Consider the following 23,209-nt stretch of genomic DNA (forward strand, 5'->3'; position numbering starts at 1 on the left):
ATAGAAAAGATAGACCACAGTCCTGAGTCTTTGTCATGCGCATGAAAAACGCATTGAAAATGCATTGGATACAATAAAAAACACGTGTGAAAAACTGAGACACTGAAAACTGATTGAACTCTGATGAAAAATGTCAGTTTTTCACTGACTAAACTCTGATCCGACTCTGACGTGATCTGCAACGCAAGTGTGAAAGAGGCCTTATACATGCACCCTATGTATAGGAGATGAGTAACAACCAGACAACCCTGGGCCTGCTGATCACTTGGAAAATAAAGATTTGATCAGGACCATAGAAGCGACCAATCACGTATACATTAGATATCAGGAGTGAGCATATGTTGAAAGAATGTAGGCAGATTACTTTCTAATCTGTTGGAAATACTGGATAACATCTAAGGTTTTTATGCCCTCCTTTGTGGCACACATTGATGTATATACACTATAAGACACTGATCCTTGCTAGATACTGAGGTATTAGTAATGGAGCTCCATACTATTACTATGTACAGTAGGGATGGGAGCACAGGGCTGGGGAGCAGGGGACACATCTGGATTGTAGCACACATTGATGTATATACACTATAAGACACAGATCCTTGCTAGATACTGAGGTATTAGTAATGGAGCTCCATACTACTACTATGTACAGTAGGGATGGGAGCACATGGCTGGGGAGCAGGGGACACATCTGGATTGTGGCATACATTGATGTATATACACTATAAGACACAGATCCTTGCTAGATACTGAGGTATTAGTAATGGAGCTCCATACTATTACTATGTACAGTAGGGATGGGAGCACAGGGCTGGGGAGCAGGGGACACATCTGGATTGTAGCACACATTGATGTATATACACTATAAGACACTGATCCTTGCTAGATACTGAGGTACAATAATGGAGCTCCATACTACTACTATGTACAGTAGGGATGGGAGCACAGGGCTGGGGAGCAGGGGACACATCTGGATTGTGGCATACATTGATGTATATACACTATAAGACACTGATCCCTGCTAGATACTGAGGTATTAGTAATGGAGCTCCATAATACTACTATGTACAGTAGGGATGGGAGCACAGGGCTGGGGAGCAGGGGACACATCTGGATTGTGGCACACATTGATGTATATACACTATAAGACACAGATCCCTGCTAGATACTGAGGTATTAGTAATGGAGCTCCATACTATTACTATGTACAGTAGGGATGGGAGCACAGGGCTGGGGAGCAGGGGACACATCTGGATTGTAGCACACATTGATGTATATACACTATAAGACACTGATCCTTGCTAGATACTGAGGTATTAGTAATGGAGCTCCATACTATTACTATGTACAGTAGGGATGGGAGCACAGGGCTGGGGAGCAGGGGACACATCTGGATTGTAGCACACATTGATGTATATACACTATAAGACACTGATCCTTGCTAGATACTGAGGTATTAGTAATGGAGCTCCATACTATTACTATGTACAGTAGGGATGGGAGCACAGGGCTGGGGAGCAGGGGACACATCTGGATTGTAGCACACATTGATGTATATACACTATAAGACACTGATCCTTGCTAGATACTGAGGTACAATAATGGAGCTCCATACTACTACTATGTACAGTAGGGATGGGAGCACAGGGCTGGGGAGCAGGGGACACATCTGGATTGTGGCAGCCGAGGAGGAGCATTCCTGTGCAGTACCGGGGTGATCCAGCCAGGATAATGCATTGTATTGTGGGTGACAGCTATGGATGTGCATGCAGAACAGAAAGGATGAAGGGGAGGCTGCTGGTTGGGGCCCGGTCATACAATCAGATTGGACAGATGACAGTACGATATCACTCACCTGTGTGCTGCACTGTCACAGCCTTCACCTGTTCGCCACTACATCACACTGCACACGTACCGTCATGTTCTTTCACTTAATCACGTGCCCACATTCTATGCAAATGAGTCTACAGGGAGAGCGGTGACGAATCCCGTGGCTGACGTCACGCCTGCACACAGCATCCCCGCCACGCCCCCCAGACGGTGTCACATCATCAGCTACGAACGTCCCCTCACCAATTACTGCCGCGCTCTTCTTCAGAAAAGATTGTTTTCAACCAATAGGCGACCTTGAATTGTGGCCAATCGGGAGCAATACGTTCACCCAAGCACTACACTTCCCACCATGCCCTGCGGCTTAATGATACAGGACATGCGCAATAACGGCAACATGATATAGTTCCTGAAAGCCTTTGTAATTTCGTGGCAGAATAACGGCACACAGGTTGATTATGTATATTTTGCAGTAACTGCTCGCTTTACGACTATTGTTTTGTTTTCGAGCAGTGGCGGAGGGATATTGTGCAAGAGGCGGACATCTTTGTCCTTTACGACGATTCCCTTTACGTGCTGCTGGTTGCTAAGGAGCCTGTGCAACTAGAGAAGCGAAACAACTGGTAATATGTTTGCTTGTATTGGGTTATGCATGTATTGTGAGCCGTGCATATACCGGGGCGGTGTATATGAGGTGACCCTGCACGGCGCCCATAACAAAAGAGGCGCCACACAGGTGCACGGCTACGTGACTGGCCTCCATTATGTGCTCCTACCTCCTCCTGTACCACTTACAATATTTATATATCATTGTTTAGGTGTTCAGGTGATATGTCCCTATTATATGTGATGTGTCCATGCATAGACGGATATGTCCGGGACCTGGCTCAATGGCAGCCAATGAGAGGTCAGCTTTCATTTTGCCACAGCACTATATGAAATGAAAGCTGAATTCTGATTGTCATGAACAACTACAACAGTTTTCACTTCTGATAAATCTCCCCCGATGCCCCTATGTTATACTATAAAGATCTTGCTGTCATTCCCCCACCCCATATTGTAAATGCTGTTTTGTGAGCCTGTAGCTATGATGCACAGTCAGATGTGTAGACCAGTCATAAGGCCCAGTTAGGACCTCCATTATCTTTTTTCCTCAGTAACATAACTATTTATTTCACTGACTTTTTTAATGACTTCCGCTGGTGTCTATTTGCTTCCATTATTTCAGAAGATGCAGCTTCCATCTTATTTTCCACTCCAATAGTGGAAACACTAAGGCCTCTTGCAAACAAGTCTCAATCTGAGAAAAACATTCCATGGTCTGGCTTAATTTCCAAGACCGAATAAATCTCCCTCTCGGAAATTCAGTCCAATCATATGATATGAGGTTCGTTCCAGGAAATCCTGCCATCAAAAGTGGAACATATGGACAATAACAGACGCCAATGAAAGTTTCATGGACTTCTGTTTTCGTTTTTAGTGAGGAAAAAAATTAACATGTGTCCAATTGGGCCTTAACGGAAGTGCCCCCTAGGTCTAGCAGAATGTGTTCTGCCATTGGAACAGATGCATCGGCACTGTAAGGGGCAGTTCCTGCCTGTGTTTTGGCTGTTACATTAATAACAAAGTATCAGTTTATTTTTATGATCCGTTAAAAATAAACACTTGCCTTTCTTTCCATTAGTGTCAGATTCAGTTTTTAATGATTTTATAGACATGTTTTTGTTTTTTTTTTTAACTATCCTCTTAAATAAAGGAAGGACTAACAGATGATGTGAAAACAGATACTAACAGACACCATTGGAAGTCCATTAAAATTAATGTGAAAAAAAAAAACAGTTATTCATATGTTTTAAAAGGAAACTGCAAAATAAAAGCCAAAACGCAGGTAGGAATTGGCCCTAAGTTGCATCCAACTCGCATCATACTTGCAGCATGTGCTGGCTGGAACGTCTGTCCCAAATGCTGACAACTGGAAGTGAACTGACATCCTGAGTTCAGTTCCATTTGCTCAGCATTTGAGGCAGATGTTCTGGCCAGCACATGCTGCAGGTATGATGCGAGTTGGATGCACACACTCGCTAGTGTGTAAGGGGCCTAACAGTGTCTGCACTGCTGTTTGTCTGGCAGACAGGGACTCCTACCATCATATCTTTCTTTGATGCAAGCAGTGGGGGATTATAATATAGAGAGTTTGGGCAGTAGCCACATCCCCATGGCCACCAAAATAACTTGCCAAATTTTATACTCGGATGTTCCTTCACCCATGAAATATTTGTACATCTAATCCTACTATCAATACACGTGTACACACAATCCATTTCAGGACCTTTGAAGGTCCTGAAACCGCAAATTGAAAGCAGGCAGAAGGGACGCATTCTCCATTCCCCAAGAAGCTTGATTCCATTACCACGGAAGTGAAGGAAATGTAGGAAGGGAATTCCGGACTTGTAGGGGCTATAATATTTACACAGCACAGGGCCCACGGCGGTCTTAAAGGACATTACCACCAGGATGAAGGACTGTATACAAATGAGCCTGAGGGGCTCCAGGTTACATTAACAGCTATGGAGCTTGGAGCGCCTCAGGTTCATTTGCATATAGCCCTTCACCCTGGTGATATATGCCCTTTAATCCACCCCTGGATGCAAGGGTTCCCATTCGGTGAACTATGCTCAGTCTGTGGGATCTAACCAGCACATTGTTCCATTTCCATGCACCAAACACTTCAGTGTGCAGGGGGACTAGCCTTGAACAACATGTAGCATGAACTGGAACTTACGATTATTGGGCTTCTATTTTATATAAAAGGGCTGTTGGGGAGTAGCAGGACCTGCATATCCTCTGCCAGAAGCTCAGGATTGTCTGATGCAGCATTAGTAGTGTAGTGGTAGGGACAGGCGGGTTGTGATATGCAAGTGAATGATGTGGGATTTTATCTAGCTTCATCTGTCAGATAAATATACTGAAATAATTAGAGGAGACAAGGAATGTGTACAGCATAACGTTATCCATCTTATATTTTGTTTAGCCTAAAATATACCTGCTTAATTGAATTGTCCGTGTTTCTAAAGACATATTCACTTTCTTTCTTAAGTTACTCCTTCTAGGCTATGTGTGTTCTTGCAGTTCAGTCTCCTTTTACTTTATTTGATAAAAATGTGTTTGTAGGTATAGAACAGTATCAGATGTCAATGTTTGTGTGTGCATATAATATATAATCTATCTCACTAGTTAATATATGGAATAATTTCAGCAGCTTATTTATATCTCAGTTTAGGTGGAAAGGAGTCACCATTACTGCAGTTGCAAAAGGTAAGGTCAGTGTCTAGATTCTTAAATTGGGGATCAGAGTTCCTTTTTACATTATAAAGGAAATAACTATTTTTTTATTGCTAATCTACATGAAAGGTTTTTTGGGAAGTGTACTAAATGCACTGACCGCACAGATCGCTAGATCCCTGCATCCTGTACTAAATGTACAGTAATTCACTAAATAAGGAGAAATTAAACATATTGGCCAACAGTAGCCTCTTGCTTTATCTGGAGCAAGAGCTCATGAAAAGGTCCTGCCTTGTGTAGAATTGCACTATTACATTGCTATATAGGCAGTGCTGTAGCCTGCCTCACCTTTGTCATGCCTTGTACACCAGAAAACTGATGTACAGCACATAAGTGCCCCCCGTATAGCACTATTTTCTGCCATTTGGTTTCCTCATAGTGGCCCTAACCTAATTCAATGTCAGTTGTACATGCTAATGCACATTTTGGTTGCAGATAATTACACATACTTATATATATATATATACACACCTATGCAACCTCCCCCTTCTCTTCGCTGACCCCACTGTAGTCAGCATGTACCCCAGCTATTGCCACGTGGAGAAGCTGCTTCCTGTTACTACAGGTCAGAGGCTGGGGCGTGAGCACAGAGTATGGCGATGCCCCTTCACCCACTGTTCTGCCTGAAAACGTCCGGTTATCTCCTCTTGTCTCCTAGTGATTCATTTTGACAACCAGAGTGCAGGACTTAATGGAGAGGGGCTAAAGGAGGTAGACAGAAGAGGATTAGCAGGCAAATGGTTCCAATAATGTAACAAATATATATTGGAAAAATGTTAGTTTTCAGCTATTGTAGCTATAGGAAAAACTTGTTGCCATTATGTGCCTTTTTTCCTAAACAACTATTTTCACTATTGCGAAACAGAAGTAATTTGTGAATTTTGTACTATGAGTGAATATACCCTTTACAGATTTTTGTAATGTATGCTTTTTGGCTAAGTGTGAATGTTTTATGACTAGAAAACTCTGACCACAAATGGAATTTACACCTAAGCCTTGTTGTGGTAATAGATGCAGAAAAATGTTTAAAGGAAACCTACTATCGGAAGTAGATCTGATGGTAGATTCCTCCTGCTTGTCTCTGCCCTAATCTGTAATTTAATAATCCTTTAACCTAACCCAACTTATTAAAATTTTTATTTTAGTAATATGTAAATTAACTGCAAATGCTAATTTGGCATGCACTGGCCTGCCCGGCATTGGGAGCTAACGCTGCTCCATGTCCCAGTAGTCTGCAGTTACTTTATTTTACTAATATGTACAGTAAATTATGTAAGAAGTTAGATTTCAGGATTATTAAATAACCGATTAGGGCAGAGGCAGGACGAATCTACCATCACATCTACTTCTGATGATAGATTCTTCACGGTAGGTTTCCTGTAATTGGTATCCTTGCAATAGTGAAACCAAAAGGAAGTCAGGCAGGTTAATTCAGGGAGTGTTTAAACATTTAGAGTTGTGCATAACACACCTGCTTGGAAAAGTAATGCCGGTGATAGCTGCTTTGCCAGTACTTCAGCTGTGTAAGGAAATGGCAACCTACCACTGTGCAAACAGGAAATCAGGAGAGATGTAGATGTAAGGATGCCTTTTAGAGCTGAAAACTGGACCAAAATCATCTGTTGTTTGCTGGTCTAATGTACCGTGGAGCTTACTTAGGCCATGTTCACATCTCTTTTTTTTTTTTTTAACGCATTCGGTGTACAAACCAGAAAATCTCTCGACATATGTGTTGATTGTCTCCATATATACTGTAAAAGTCCAAAAGAACATCTTTTTCATATCATATATTGGAAAACAAGATGAAAAAGCCTTGTGGGCTTCACTATCTTATCCTGCTGAGTGCTGTAACAACAAGTATTGGGTGATTTGATGAGGGACATAGGAGATGGATGCCTCTGTATGGTATCCATCTCCAGCCTCCAATAAATAGAGACCTTTATGTCACAGGGGAGATGCCAAGAACAGTGGAAGCAGGAAATCACTGCCTGCTACTCATGTTCATTCCTTCTCCTGCTGACTGAGGGAGGGCTTTTTTATACATTTCTCCTGATGTATACTTATAAAGAAGAACCAAACAGAGATGTGAACAAAGTCTTTGAGAAACCCATAACATAAGTTCTGCATATGTAACACCAGCTCTGTGTCTGGAATAAAGGGCATAGCCTTCCCTGTCCGTAGTAAGGATAGGACCACATGGTTCAGTGGCATAGGTGATCCGCGGAGGACATTGGGAACACATTCGTTTTAAAAATAATTTGTGCAAATTCTTGGTCGGGGGCTTCACCATATGTGGCCTCTCCCTTACAAAAACACTAGCTGTGATTGCCTATATTTAAGCAGCTTAAGACCCCTTGCACACCCGGGCCATACCACTTGATAAGGCTCCATTTGAGGTCGATAAGACATGGCCAGCAGTTTTTCTCCTTTACATTACACAATACAGCACGAAATATCACTTCTAAGTTGGATAACCTATTGAAAGGAGTTCACCTGTACATGTGTAGGTCTTGCCTGCTATCCACCATGAATGTATGACATGGGTGCTTGACACCCTTTCATCTACGAGAATTTGTGAGTTCAGAGGTCATCATGCAGCCGTTTGTTTTTCCCCTCTTATTGTCCTCCAGTTGCTGCTTCCTGTGTGTTATATAATTCGCAGCTGCAGCTTTCAGAGGAAGTCCCAAAGTGCACCCCTAAGGAAATCACTAAATAATAGATTTATGATTCTGAATTCTTTCATAGGAACGCAAGGGCCCCTTTAATACCTTTGTATGATGGCCTGTGTTTTGGCTTGCTTCTCGCATTATACTGTGTTGAGCATTTAGTACTGTTATTTCTAGCAGCTTCTCACAACCTAGCAACTGCTTCAGAGGATTCACTCTTTTACTGTTACATAACCCTCAGTAGCACAGCATATGGCGGGGGGAATCACAAGATGTTGTATTTCTTATTTAAGATGCATATGTCTATGGCAAAGGGGGAGGAGTAGCTGCACAATAGAAGATGGTGTAGTTCTGGCTGTTTTTTCATACCTTTCTATTATTCCTATAGATGGAAGGTGTTGTTTCTGCTGTTCAGCCGTCCAGTGGGGAAGTCACTGAAGCCAAAGAGAATGTAGACCAACCATTCCCAGAGTAAGTACTTTATATGTTGTATATTAAAAATTCCTCTTAAAGGGGGCCTGTTATCAGGTGTTGACTTGTCAACCTGATTACAGGTTCTTTTAAAGGAAATCGAATACATAATTTTACCTCTATAACCCTCCACCTCTGCCTTGTTGAGGTTAACTTAGACATTTTAGTCATATGACCATAAAGATGATTATTGTACTCCTTCCCTTATAAACCTTTGTTTTATATTGATGTAAATTAGGCATGCCCGCTGCCTCCTCCAGAGATTCCCCTAATAGATATTACCATTCTTTTGTCAAATGTTGTGCGCTGCTGCCTTCTCCTCAATGCGGCTTCAGAAGCTAACCCAATCGTAGCATCGGCAAAGGACTTTTTCCGCTTCTGGGTTAGCCTGCACTGCCTGTGAAATCAAAGTCATGGCGTAGAAGAGTATCAACATGCACAAGATTAGATAAGTGAATGGTGATGTCATTAGCTAAGGGATGCTCCGTAGGGGGGTTTGTCGTGGATTAGCCACTAAAGCTGTAGCACTAAGGGCTCCCCATCCTCAGAATTCTTCATTGCTTCTACCATATACCTCCCTTCTAGTGACGTGGTCAGCTGCACAAGGAGCAGCTCTAATTTGAACAGTGTCACCAACTATGTCACTAGAAGGAAGGGGGAGATGAGGGAGATGCCAGTTTGCACATCTAAAGGCTGGAATTCCACATTCTTCTTTGATGCATAGCTCTAACTCATATTTGTTGTTTGTTGACAGTAATTCTAAAATCTAGCAGATTTAGGTTCTCTGCCATTCTAGCGTTAGTGGACACATAAGTATGCTTTTATTCCATTGTAAATCTAGCTGTATGTTTAGGCTCATTTTCCTGCTGGAAGGTGAACCTACACCCAAGTCTAAAGTCTTTTTAACCCTCTGCCATAATTAGTGCAGTTCAAGTTCCCATTCGCTCTGCCCCGCATCCTAGTCCACTCTGAAGTAACACTTCCACACACCACCATGCTCATTGCCACCACCTAAAATATCAATAAAATAAATTTACATTTGTGGCTGCAAGTTGAAAAATGATAAAAAGTTCTAGGGGGTTGAACACTTTTGAAACCCACTGTATACAGCAATCAGTCTTAAAAACCACAGGTAACGTGCACACCTTTCATTATATTGTGACAATAAGATCTGGAAAGGGATGCTTAATATCAGACAGTAGGTTAACAGCTTGTTGATGTGTTGGAAGCAGAAAAGAAATTGCCATGCACAGGTCCGAACGATTATGGTAAGGGCCATATCGTGAAGGGCATACACATGGATCAGAGCTTCTTCATAATGGCCGGTTGTGTATAATTATTAAAAAAAAATAGGCAATTTTTAAAGCAAATCTGCCAGGGAAGATTGTACGGGAGTATTGGAAATTGCCAGGCACAACCTTCGGATATCTACGACTCTTCTTCACCACCTGTGGCCTGCTGGAGATAGTTGAGTGCAGTTCTTTACAATTCAACTCCTTTGCGCACCAGTGTGCAAGTTTAAAGAGCTTATATAAGTTTTTAATTTTCATTACTTGGCTCCCTACCAGCACCGTATGTATAAGTCCCGGGGTAAGGGCAGCTGCAACCTGTGTCAGTCTCCTCAACACTTGTCCAACTCACTCCCCTCTTCTTGTCATGGTCATTGAGCAGGCAGGGGAGGAGGGGAATGGTGTGGAGTAGAGGAGGAATTCATGAGGAGACCCGTCACACACTGCTGGCAGTGAGCCATGTAGTGTTAAATAAACCACTGAAATAATTGAGAATGCTGACAAAGGCAAAAGTGCATAGTTTAGACTATTGGAACCTGTCACCAGCTAAAAATGACCTTCCTTGTGACAGTTTCATTTTAAGAAGGGAAGTGTTGGAATTTCTAGAGATCTTCACTATCTCCGGCACATTACAGATGGTGAAGAAGAGAGCTGGAGATGCCCAAACGTTGTCAACCCTCCTATCCTACCCTCATTCTATCCAATGGATATAGTTGGTACAGCCCCTAAATATGCCTTTTTGATTTTTGGCTTTCTGTTTTTCTAAAAGCAAGGGAGGAATTAAGCTTGGCACTCAATATGCCAGTTTTAACCCCTTCCCGCCGCGGCCCTTTTTCGATTTTGCGTTTTAATTTTTCACTCCCCACATTCAAAAATCTGTAACTTTTTTATTCTTCCATGTACAGAGCTGTGTGATGACTTATTTTCTGAGTAACAAATTACACTTCAAAATGGTGGTATTTAATATTCCATGCCGTGTACTGGGAAGCAGGAAAAAAATTCCAAATGCAGTGAAATTGGTAAAAAAACGCATTTGTGTCGTATTCTTTTGGGCTTGGATTTTACGGATTTCACTGTGCACCCCAAATGACATGTCTACTTTATTCTTTGGGTCGGTACGATTGCGGGGATACCAAATTTGTATAGGTTTTATAATGTTTTCATACATTTAAAAACATTAAAACCTCCTGTACAAAATTTTTTTGGGGGATTGTGCCATCTTCTGGCGCTAATAACTTTTTCAAACTTTGGTGTACGGAGCTGAGGGTGGTGTCATTTTTTGCGGATTTTGATTACGTTTACAATGTTATCATTTTTAGGACTGTACGACCTTGTGATCACTTTTTATAGAATTTTAAAATTTTTTTTAAATGGCAAAAAAGTGCCATTTTCGACTTTGGGCGCGATTTTCCGTTACGGGGTTAAACACAGTGAAAAACCGTTATCATATTTTGATAGACCGGGCATTTTTGGACGCGCCGATACCTAATGTGTTTAGGATTTTTACTGTTTATTTATATCAATTCTAGGGAAAGGGGGGTGATTTGAACTTTTTTTTAATTTTTACTATTTTTCAGACTCCCTAGGGTACTTTAACCCTAGGTTGTCTGATCGATCCTACCATATAATGCCATACTACAGTATGGCAGTATATGGGGATTTCACTACTCATACATTACAATGTGTTGACAGCACATTGTAATGAATGGGTTAACCCGAAGTAGCTTCGGGTCTTCGTGAGACCCAAAGCTACCATGGCGGCGGATCGCCGCTCCCCTATGACGTCACGGGGAGCGACGATCCACGGAAAGATGGCGGCGGTCTTTTTGGAGAGGCCGGCACCTTTGCCGCCGGCGATCAGCAGTAAAACACCCGCGATTGGTGCCGGCACCGATCGCGGGTGTTACCGGTAAGCCTTTACTGCAATATGCAGCAAAGACTTACCGGCTATGGAGAGGGCTCGGCCCGTGAGCCCTCTCCATGTACCGGGACCCGACATGTGACGTACTATTACGTCACATGTCGGGAAGGGGTTAAAAAATCCCCCCCATGTTACACTAGCATCTTATTACAATGCCTGTCAGTTTTTCTATACACTATCTCATCATTATTTCCGTCTATACAGTATTACTACAACATCTCATCATTATGTCAGTGCCTATACACTAATGCTACAGCATCTCCTCCGTATGGCTGAGCTATACAGTATTACTACAGCCTCTTGTTATTATGTCTGTCAATGCCTGTGGGGATCCTGTCTTTTTTTTTCTTTTTTTTTTAGTTTATTCACACGATGAAAATGTAGCTATATTTTATTTCTTTGCCACTTAACATGAAAAGATGGCATTATTTTCTCAACATTTATTCGGCACACGGTTTGTGGCTGTCAGGCAACGAGTGCCAGGAGGATAAAGATGAAGATAATTAAAACTATACTGGAAAGAATTATACATCTGTATTTTGGAACCAATGTATTCCTATTACACTCGAGCTGCTGAATGTATGAATGGATCCTGTGAAATACATTTAGTTTCACCTGATAAAGCTGTGATGTAATTCAGTTTCCATTGGGAATTACATGCAACAGACAGATGCAGAGGTGGCATGAACTGCTGAGCCTAGTGGCAAAGTGTGACTGGCACAGCAGCCTTAAAGAAGGGTGACAAAAAGCTGTTGTTCTTCGAAGCTGTAACTGCAACTAAATAGTGTTAGCACATGCCATTCTGTTACCACTTCATTCATTATAAACATGTGAATGGAAAGTTGTGTTCACACTGTGTCTAGTCATTGAAAACATCAGGAGTTTTCCAGCCTACATTTTATACAATGGCATCATTTGAAGTTTATGATTGTCTTACAAAACAATTTTCCCATAATGGCCAGAATTATGCTGTTGGCCTTCATTGAGTGAACAAGGTGCCTATGGACATGCCTCCTATATATGACACATATATACGCTACACCATTTAAGCCCTTACCGATATGTGACGTAATAGTATGTCACATGCCGGGAGCGGGTGCATGGAGAGGGGACATGGCCCTTTCCATAGCCGGTAAGTCTTTGCTCTATAATGCGATGCAATGTGGCTTAAAAAAAAAAATTGAAAATCCCCATATTCTGCCATACTGTAGTATGGCAGTATATGATAGGATTGATCAGACAACCTAGGCTTAAAGTACCCCAGGTATTCTGAAAAATAGTAAAAGTATTAAAAAAAATTCTAATTAAAAAAAAAAAAATTCTAATCACTCCCTTTCACTAGAACTAATATAAATAAACAGTAAAAATCATAAACACATAAGGTATCGCGGAGTCCGAAAATGCCCGATCTATAAAAATATAATAACTTTTTAACTGCATTTACCGTAACAGAAAATATTGCCCAAAGTCGAAAATGCTATTTTTTGGCCATTTTGAAAAATGTAAAAAAATTCAATAAAAAGAGATCAAAAGGTTGTACAGCCCTAAAAATTGTAGCATTGAAAATGCCATCAAAGAGGGATCCCAAGGATCCGGCTGCAAAAGCTACAGACGCCAAAAGATAAGGGGGGTTTGGCACTCCCTAATGCTTGGGTTTATTATCTGGCTGCGCAGTGCCAATAATTTGGAGGATGGGATCTGACAGGGAGCACTTCTTGTTGCCCACGAGTGGTAAAGCACTTTCTGGGAACTCGGGAACCTGTAGCAGCATTGGAAGCAGGATTTTTGGGCAGGGGGGTACGTAATTGTCCGACCTTTAAACTTATGCAAAAGGTATGGGATACGTATAAACACTTAATGGCAGTAGGTCCTTGGACTAAGTTTACGCCGTTGTGGGATAATCCATATCTGGGAGAGGTGTACATGCTGGAGGATATGCAAAGATGGAGGAGAAAGGGGATTGTATACTTACATCAATTGTATGCAGCTGAAGTGCTCAAGTCATTTCAACAATTGACGGAGGAATTTGGAGTTAGTAGAGCTATGTTCTTTCAATTTTTGCAAATTAGACATGTGATCCAGGCACAATTTGGAGATCAGGATATAGAGTTCTCCTCTATCAGAGTTCTTTCAGGGGTGGTAAAAGCAAAGAATATGCGGGGCCTGATATCTCTGGTATACAAATTGATAAGGTGCTGGGAGACCAGATGACAGATACTCGAAGGAAGTGGGAAGTGCAGGTGGGGCACCTTGCGGATGAAGAATGGGGGGGGAAGTGTTGGAGTCGCCCTCCCTATTGTCATTGAACGTGGCACGTAGGAGATCACAACTATTTCTTATACATAAGGTGTATCGTACTCCAGCTGTGTTGCAAAGGATGGGGCTGTGGGGAGACTCCTACTGCCCGAAGTCTCGGGAGGAGGGTGCGGACGATATGCATATGTTCTGGAGGTGTTCCATTCTACAACCCCTGTGGGAAAGAGCAGGTAGACTGATCTACAAGGTGTTTTCGGTTTATGTACCTATCGAACCCAAAATATGTGTGTTGGGCTGTGTAGGGGAATTGGACATAACCAGACCAGAACAACTAGCAGAAGCCAAAATTCTTCACCATGTACGGAAATCGATTGCCAAGCATTGGCTGGATGAGGAACCGCCGGTTTTTACAGAGGTGAAGCAGATGCTAAATAACACGATTAAGCTTGAAAGGAATGTGTATAGGAAGAGGGGGGGCTTTTAAAAAATTTGAAAAGCAATGGAGTAAGTGGATTGAGTGTCCAGGACTGGCCTCACCACAGTTACTGCAATCTGTAGGGCTGCTAGGAATATAAAGCAGGAGAATAAATTATTATGGCAATAAAGTGAGAAGCTCAGACCTATGGGGGATGTGGGGGGGGTTCATGTTGGGGATTCGTTATGTGTGTATAATGCATATTTGACAATGTTATGGTATATTACTATGTGGAATATGTCAATGTAACTGTTTCGCTCTGTGATTCAAAGCATAAATAAATGTTTTCTGGTTTAAAAAAGAAAATGTCATCAAAAGTCACAAAAAAATTACACCACCCACAGCAGCTCCGTACACCACAGTATGAAAAAAGTTATTGGCGCCAGATGTTTTAATTTCTGTAAATGTATGAAAACATTATAAAACTTGTACAAATTTGCTATCCCCGTAATCATATCGACCCAAAGAATAAAGTTGACATATCCTTTGTGGTGCACAGTGAAATCCGTAAAATCCAACCCCTCAGGAAAACGGCGCAAATGGGTTTTTTTTTTTACCAATTTCACTTCATTTGGAATTTTTTTTTTTCCCTGCTCCCCAGTACACGACATGGAATACTTAATTCTTCCATTTAAAGTACAATTTGTTACACAGAAAACAAGCTATCAGCTCTTTACATGGAAAAAATAAAAAAAGTTATCGGTTTTTGAAGGTGGGGAATGAAAAATAAAAAACGAAAAGGGGCTGCAGCGGGAAGGGGTTAAAGTGTAGAAAGTACATGTACCATAGACAAGTCCTTTTTACATAATATGATATATCCTATATTTAAACTAATATTTTCTGTCTTTCAGGACAGAATCCTCAAAGATTCATGGAGGACTGCATGGCCCTACTTCTCAAAAAGAGGGCCATGATATCCAGAGCCAGCATCAAAGTGTGGAACAGCAATTGTTGGACAGTGGTGAATTGAGAACCGATGAAGAGGTGAGAGGGGGAGTAGGTTCATGTAAAAAAGTTACACACAGATGTGTTATTTTAATTAAAATAAATCCAGGCACCATGACTGTAGCAATCTTCTTATATTTGTTATTTATGGCCTCCTTCCTTCTAAAATAAAATGTTGTAATTATTCTAATGAGCCTTAAGGGCTCTGGGGTGTTGCAGGTTGGGTGTCTCGCCCAACCGCCTGCTCTCTCCTCTTCCTGTGTCATTTAACAACAGCGCAGGGGGGAGGCCTGCTCTGCTCATTGTAACAGCCTTTGAAGATACATTACTGAGGGGCTCTGAAAACACCCACCAGAGCTGTTCAGGGTCATTAGAATTGTAAAAGATGATTTTTAGAATGAAGGAGGCCATAAATAACAAACATTTTGATGGTAGGGTTCATTTAAGAAAACCTTCGGATAAAGGGTGCTCACCTGCAAAATATCCTAAAAATGACTTGAATGAATGGGGTGTAAGCATATAATATATATATTTTTTTAATTATTTTTTAATTTTTTTATTTTAAACACCTCCCCCCCCCTTTTTCCCTTCTGCTATGTCAGCAACCAAGACCTCGACGTGGAGGGTGGACAAAAGGGCGTAAAAGGAAAAGAAGCCCACGTGATAACAATGCTCCTAAAGCTCCACTCACTGGATATGTACGCTTCATGAATGAGCGAAGAGAGCAGTTGAGATCAGAACGTCCAGATGTCCCATTTCCAGAAATTACCAGGATTGTGGGTAGTGAATGGAGCAAGTTGCCTGCTGAAGAGAAACAGGTGATCTGATTTTACAGTCTGCATAATCTTGGCAATCTTTGATCTGTGCTACATTAAACACTTTTGTGTCTGCCACAAAGGGATCCGACTGTACTGATTGTTTCAAATCAGTGGTAAACCATGAACCTAGAAAAAAGTGTATGTTTATAAGTGCTCCACTTAAACCAGACAACCTTGGGGGTAAAAAATAGTGTCCCACGAGGTCATGTGAACTTCATGGAGCAGAAATCCCCCACTAAGTGTTTTTTTTTTTTTTTTTGAGACAGAAAATTCCCTTGAACCTTCTCATTCAGATTTCAGAAAAAAGGAAAATCTCACCAGTTTTTTCTTTTTGACTAAATAAAACTAGAAATCAGAACATATCATTAATAATAAATGTATTCTGTTTATACTGTGATTGTAGATCTATACATGCTTATGTAGGCAGCCACCTCCTCTGCCCTGTTAGTTGAGTTTTCAAGGGATGTTTTGTGCAGGTTTGATAAACTATGACGACATCTCTGTCAGTAGTAGATGCAATGGTGGTGCTTTCTATAGAGCTGTTCTCTTCTATAGTAATAGTGTCTGTCTTGTTTGTGATGTAAATGATGTGACTGCTGTGAATAAAACCCCTATAAAAGGGTCTGTAAGACTTCGCTGATTAGATTTAAAATATTCACTTTTATGTAGTGACAAGGAAAAAAGACGAACCAAAATTCCTAAAACACTTTGTAACATAAAAATGTAATAAAAAAAAAATGAGACCATTATTTGGTGACTCATCTCCCGTATTTATATCTCCATTTGTATTATCAGTTATCATCAGAATCTTTAAAAGGAATCAGACAGGAATTTTGACCACTTGAAGCTGCCTGTGTGTTGTTAGGTGCTCCAAGACTAAAAAAAGCCTTTATATTGCAGGATTGTAGCTGGATTCTGAGCCCTCTGGTGCACTGGTGTGTGGGTCTCATCAGTGTCCTGCTGCATAGACCCTGCTGTAGCAACTTCTCTTTGAATACTGCAAGAGTTGCTTGGGGGTGGCTCAGTGAAGAGATCTCACACACCAATGCATTACAGTGTTTTAAGTCCAGCTACATTTCTGGAATATAAATGTATTTTGCTGGAAACACACACAGGTCTGGTTATACAGGTATCCAGGGCAGATACCCAACACTGCAGCTTTGTGGTCAAAACTGCTGACAGATTGCTTTTGATGGAAATATATTTAGCTTCGGTATTAGGACTTGAGTTGGTTATCTCTTAGCTGAAAGGTAGATATTAGATGGTTATTACTATCTTATAGCATGATAATATATATCTAGGGTATGCCAATACTTTGATTGGTAAGGATCTTATATCTGGCTCCCTCACTTGTCCTGAGACTGCACTGCATCCCCTGCTAACGCTCCTCTTGATAAAGACCATTCACCACCCGATTGTGAGGGGACCTGCATCTGACCACTTTCATTTGCCTGGGGCAACACTATGTATACCTGTAATAAAGATTGTTATTTCATTCACATGTAATAATTCAAGCAACGAGTAAATTGCAAATTTCATATAGGATGGTAAGTGTTCTATGAGTGGTGCTATTTGTAAATAAATAAATGGCTCTCTTTAGGAATCTTGGTTCTTGCTCAAAAAAATAAATCAATATTGCCTAATGTGATTAATTGTTTGTTGACATCCCCTGCTCACTAGTCATCTGTATCTGATCTTTCCATCTGCATACTGTCTTCAGCCTGTCTCCTTGTTCTCTATTTCACCTACCTTGTTATACACGTTTGCATCTGTCTGCCCTATCCTTTGTAAACTCTCTCCGCCTCCACCAGCACTGAGCTATGTGTGTTGTTCTAGCGTTACCTGGATGAAGCGGAAAGAGACAAGGAACGGTATACAAAGGAACTGCAGCAGTATCAGAAAACAGAGGCCTACCGATCTTACAGCCGCAAGGCACAGAGTCGTCAGAAGGGGAGGCAGCAGAGGCAGGGTGAGGTGTGGGCTCAGGGCAAACACAGGCGGGGGACGGGCTTGTGTGTCTGCAGGGCAAACGGGTGAAGGAGGCAGATGGCTCTGGTGAAGGCGATAAGAGTGGTGGTGGGTGTGTGTCTAGTTTGACATGGAGCTGTTTTTATGAGCGGATTAGTCCATTTTAGTATTGTCACTTGGCTTCAGTATATGTTCCGTATATGGCTTAAGAGAGAATTTCCTTCATGATTCCTCTCTCTATTTTTAGAAGGATCCCGTACACTCTCCAGTGACCCTGAGGTGAGGTTTCTTCTCCATAATAAGCCCCTTATTTTGTGGTATAAACTGCTTTTCTGATACTCTATAATAGTGCCAGACAGACAGTCCTCTTTCCTGTTTTCTTTACATATATTAAACCAAGTATGGTTAAAGTAAGGAACACTCGGGTGTATAGTCCAAAAATAAACACTGCTATGTATTAGTTTTCAGGATCTATAACTAGTTCTAGTCAATTGAATGGAAGAAATATATATATTATGAATATAACATAAGGCAATGTTGGAAACCCAGAGCAGATTATTGGAAAATAGAACCAGCGGTGGATCAAATCATGTAAATGAGTAATATGGATTGGAATGTGGACTGGGAATTGTTGGCAGAGCGAGATGTATAATGGAGGGTGAATTATAGACACTATTTTATAGAAAAGATTAGCTCCAGAAAAATAAAGTACAACTTTTAGTAAGAGCAGTGTTGAATGTCCACTTTTGGTATTAGTGGATACATCAGGATTAACCCATATAGAATTTAGTACAGTAGTATGTGCACAAACAGAATACTTGACTCATGTAGCACTCCTAGAAATACCTCTTTGCTGGTTTCAGCTGTTGTTTTAAAGAAAATTCATTTTTTTTTCTTCATGTAATTAAGCACATCAGGGCACCATGGCTGGTCAAGAGGTCGATGCCATGTTCTTCCTTCTACCAGGGTGTCACTCATGTGTAATGGGGTGCTGCTGGTTGGTGCAGCAGCATACCTACCTGGTGCACCAAGAAGCTAAATTACATAAAGTTGAAAACAGAATTTCCTTTAAAATGACACAGCATAGGAAAACGGGGAGGTATGTCTGGGTAGTTTATGAAGTGTCTTATAAATTGCGGATTATACGTGTGGGGAAATAAGGAAGTGGTACACCCCTTTCAGTCATCGTTGGTCTTCCATTGCCCTGTGTGACTTGCACTTGGATCTTTGAATCACTGAGGTATGTCTGTGTGGAGGTAAAAATTATTATTTTCTAAGGGCACTTCAGTCAGTGTAAGTCCAATGTTCACTCTGCCCAGTAGAGCCGCCGCCACTCGGACTGCACAACTACCTAGTTCATATTAGGCCCTGCATGTAAGTGATCGATATAGGCGCTCACCCCTCCTCTCTCCAGCACGTGGCTGTATAGCCCGTGTGAGCATAAATTTGAGTGGAAGAGGTCTTCGTTATAACAAGGAATGCATGTAGGCTAACTATAATCAAAATATATATTTTCTTAATTCAAAGTGAAAGGAAACATTTAAAAATGGGAACACAATATGTTATGTTCTAGGCCAGTGTGGTTATCCTTATGGGACACAACATATTGGGGCACATTTACTTACCCGGCCCATTCGCGATCCAGCGGCGCGTTCTCTGCACAGGATTCGGGTCCGGCTGGGATTTAAGATGGTAGTTCCTCCGCCGTCCACCAGGTGGCGCTGCAGCGCCGAAAATAATCTTAACGCCCCGGAATGCACCATCCCATAGAAGGTGAAGGTGAGCGCTCCCCAAGCGACACATTTTCGGTTTTTAAATGCGGCGGTTTTTCCGAATACGTCGAGTTTTTGTTCGGCCACGCCCCCCGATTTCGCGCCACAATCCGATCGCGTGCGCCAAAAACCCGGGGCAATTCATGTACAAGCGGCGCAAATCGGAAATATTCGGGTAACACGTCGGGAAAACGCGAATCGGGCCCTTAGTAAATGACCCCCATTGTGTTGCCATTTTTAAATATTTTTATTATTTCTGTATAGCGGTTTTGTTTATTATAGGTCACCTACGTGTATTACTTGTTCTCTGTTTCTTGGTGTGCAGTGTGAATCCAGTGCACGCATAAGACCACATGAGAGATTGTGTTGCATTAGTCTGCCTGGTTGACCAACCTGAACGGTGAGCAACGAAACTGAAAATCTGCCGAGTTCAGTTCAGCTGTTCACCGATTTGGGAGAATCTCTGTGCAAGTCACAATGGACAACCGTGGAGGTGTATAATTTCATGATATGTTTTTTAAAGTGTATTTTTAACTTTCAACACCATTTTACATTCTACTGGAAGAATAATCTAGTATCAAATATAATTAATCCTGTGTAATTAGAAATATATATGTGTGTAGATCTCCAGTAACATTTTGTATTGAAGTCCAGAGCTACGTTCACAATTGTGATTGCTTTTAACTTGCATTGCCTCTGACGGCATTTGTTATAATGACTAAATGTCTGGGGTCTGACTGAACTATGAGAGGAAGGGGGAATGACATTCTTGCCAACTATAACAATTGTCGATGCAGCTCTGTGTTCTAATACAAGCTACAAGGAAGGTCAGTACAGGATACATGGTACTGTGTATTTTTTAACATTTATGTAAATAACTTTCATATATAAATGAAAAGGGTACTTAAAATTCATTAAAAGGCAAGTTATTCACAGTCAAGATGGTAGAGATAGATTGATTCCCTAGCCTTAGTATAGGCTGTCAGTATTAGATCAGCGGGGGTCTGACTCTGCATCCATAGCAATACTTTATTTTACACTAGTCTGGATGTTGGACTGCTGTACACGTAATGGCAGCAATATGAGTACTGCAGCTTTGTCCTTTGTGCCTAAGCAGACCCCAGACTAATCTGATTGCCAATCCTAAGGATAGATTTTTAGTATAGAAAAAAAAAACTTGAAAACTTCCTAATGGGTTTTCTGAGTTATTGACCCATATTCAGCATCCCTGTCACACAATCTCATTTCTCAGCTTGTGCCACTTTATACCTGACATAATGTAGTTACTGCATCCATTATTGTGTACAGTCCTTTCCGCTCCCCTTCCACTACACTTCTTATCATATCTGTTGCCCCGCGGTCCTCCAGCATATTTTTCTCTTACTGGTGCTTTGTTTACCACCTCCATTCTTGGCTCAGCTCTTCATACACATTCTCTTCCATCGTTTTATTCTCATGTGTTTTCAGAAAGAAGTTGTTCTGAAGGAGAGACCAATGTTTGATATTCCAATCTTCACAGAGGAATTTCTGAATCACAGCAAAGGTAGGGTTTCGGGGCCGGCGAGCCAGGAGGGATTGCACACGGGTTATTGATAAATATTTTGCTGACTGAAGTCTTGGTAATTCTTTTTTGATACAAGCGGGCCACCTTTTGTTATTGGTGTTTTTACTCTCTTGCCATCCATCATTCTATCTTTAGCACGGGAAGCGGAGCTGAGACAGCTCAGGAAATCAAACATGGAGTTTGAGGAGCGAAATGCGGCTCTACAGAAACACGTAGAAAGCATGCGGTCTGCAGTGCAGAGACTAGAGGCTGAGCTCAACCAGGAACAGGGGAGAAACACTCTCCTTCAGCAACATATACAAAATGTCCGCCAGACTCTTGCCCATTGCCTGCGTGCTGTCCCTATTCCAGGTATTTATTTACTTGAGTAGGGCATTTACTGTGTTTAAATGTAGGTTAGAGAAGTCAAATATTATATATGATAACAGTAACCTGTCCTCATCATACTGCACTCTTCTATTCCTAGTTTATATAACATAGTTGAGACAAAAAGTATGATTTATTTGGCCGGCCGGCTGCTGATTGACAGACTTGCCCCCATTGCTATGTATAAAGAGTATTTGCACTGGGCAACTTGCAGGTTGTAAAAAGTGAATGTAAATTGGGCAAAACTGTCACGCATCCATACATAAATAACACAATAGTAAAATTCGGTGCCTGACGCTAAGAGATGACGGCAAGAAAGAGCTGATGGATTCCCTTTAATTTAGGTGAAAAAGTAATCTCACAAAGGAAATGCCAATAATACTGATTAGGACTAGGACCTCTGCGACTTTTTGTAGTGCTTCTGATTGATTTTAACAATTGAACTGCAGCTGCAGTCAAAATGAACGTATTGAGTCTTGTGCAGCTAGGATGTGGCTGGAGCTCAATAGTGTGAATTAATCATGGACGCCACAAAAAGTCGCAGGGTAGCGCTGGCCATGAGTGTTGTAGTAAGTGAAGAAGGCGGTGGACATGAATAAAGTGTATAGTTGTAGAGGGACAGATTTATACTATGAATGTTCTGTACCTTGGGTTTAGATGAGACGTATGAAACCTATGAAATGCACCATTTATTAATAGCAATATGTCCTAGTCATCAGTCTTTCTCTCCATCCCTTCTTTTACTTAGGTACTAATGAGACCCCAACCTTGGACACTATTGACTCTTACATGAGCCGTCTGCAAAGTGCTGTGCTTACGCATCCTAAGGAGAGCGAGGCGCTAATCTCTGGTGTCCGAGAAGTGTTAAGTCAGCTGGAAGGTTGAGGAGGAATCTCGCACTCCAGAAACAGTGAGGACCTTAACTTGACCTCTTTTGAAGAAAGAACTAGCCAAAGTTCAAAGACACTAGAAGAACAGAGGACTGGAGCAAATCTGAATGTTTCCTCTTCTTTCTTTCTATCTGTTATTTTGCTACTTGCGTTTTGTAGCACTGCATGCAATATGTGATATAATGATCTCTGTTTTAGCTTGGTGTATGCTGTGGTTACACCTTTCTGAAGTAAATATCTTTTTTTAATGGAAAACAAATACAGTGTGTTATGCTTTATTTTTACTTGTTTTACTCCATTTGGAGCAGTTTTCTAGTGGTCAGTTTTGGCTGACAGGTTTCCTTTAGTTTGTTGTCAAGCATCACAACACCACATAATGTTTCTTTCATGGCCCGCCATGGTGATCATCCAGATCATCCAGATAATCAACTTTGAAGTGAGATGTAAATTGTATGAATGCAGGAAGGATGATCTCCTGAAGTCTGATTCCCAATGTCCTTCACAACAGATAAGGAGAGCTTGACTTTAGTGCTAAACTCTCCACCTCTGTGACTTTTTACAACCAAATTACATCTCACCTGAAAGTTGATTTTCTAGATGATGCCGCCACAATGGATCGTGAAAGAAACCGGATCT

General features: G+C 41.4%; 2 protein-coding genes across 8 annotated transcripts in view; one reads left to right on the forward strand and one right to left on the reverse strand.

The window, feature by feature from the left end:
* PEAK1 (pseudopodium enriched atypical kinase 1) overlaps window positions 1–2,146 on the reverse strand; it is a 49,789-nt gene extending 47,643 nt beyond the window's left edge. The window contains exon 1 of one of the 2 annotated variants that reach the window (XM_072147850.1): window positions 1,916–2,146. The gene's annotated coding sequence lies outside the window, so the exon portion shown is untranslated. Of the gene's footprint in view, window positions 1–1,855 lie in introns of both variants that reach the window. The other variant, XM_072147848.1, reaches the window with a different exon arrangement.
* HMG20A (high mobility group 20A) lies at window positions 2,035–22,832 on the forward strand. Of its 6 annotated transcripts, none has more exons than XM_072147861.1 (10): window positions 2,037–2,453; window positions 5,106–5,150; window positions 8,227–8,309; window positions 15,102–15,234; window positions 15,798–16,013; window positions 17,850–17,982; window positions 18,229–18,260; window positions 21,221–21,296; window positions 21,453–21,668; window positions 22,432–22,832. In XM_072147861.1, the coding sequence occupies exons 3-10, from the start codon at window positions 8,227–8,229 to the stop codon at window positions 22,566–22,568; spliced, it is 1,026 nt and encodes a 341-aa protein (XP_072003962.1). In that variant the 5' UTR covers window positions 2,037–2,453; window positions 5,106–5,150; the 3' UTR covers window positions 22,569–22,832. The 6 variants fall into 6 exon arrangements, with proteins under 6 accessions (XP_072003966.1, XP_072003962.1, XP_072003965.1 ...); XM_072147864.1 differs by having other exon boundaries at window positions 5,111–5,150; XM_072147863.1 differs by having other exon boundaries at window positions 2,038–2,453; window positions 5,111–5,145.
* Window positions 22,833–23,209: the final 377 nt, after the last annotated feature.

The sequence above is a fragment of the Engystomops pustulosus genome, chromosome 4 (assembly GCF_040894005.1).
Source record: "Engystomops pustulosus chromosome 4, aEngPut4.maternal, whole genome shotgun sequence".
Lineage (NCBI taxonomy): Eukaryota > Metazoa > Chordata > Amphibia > Anura > Leptodactylidae > Engystomops > Engystomops pustulosus.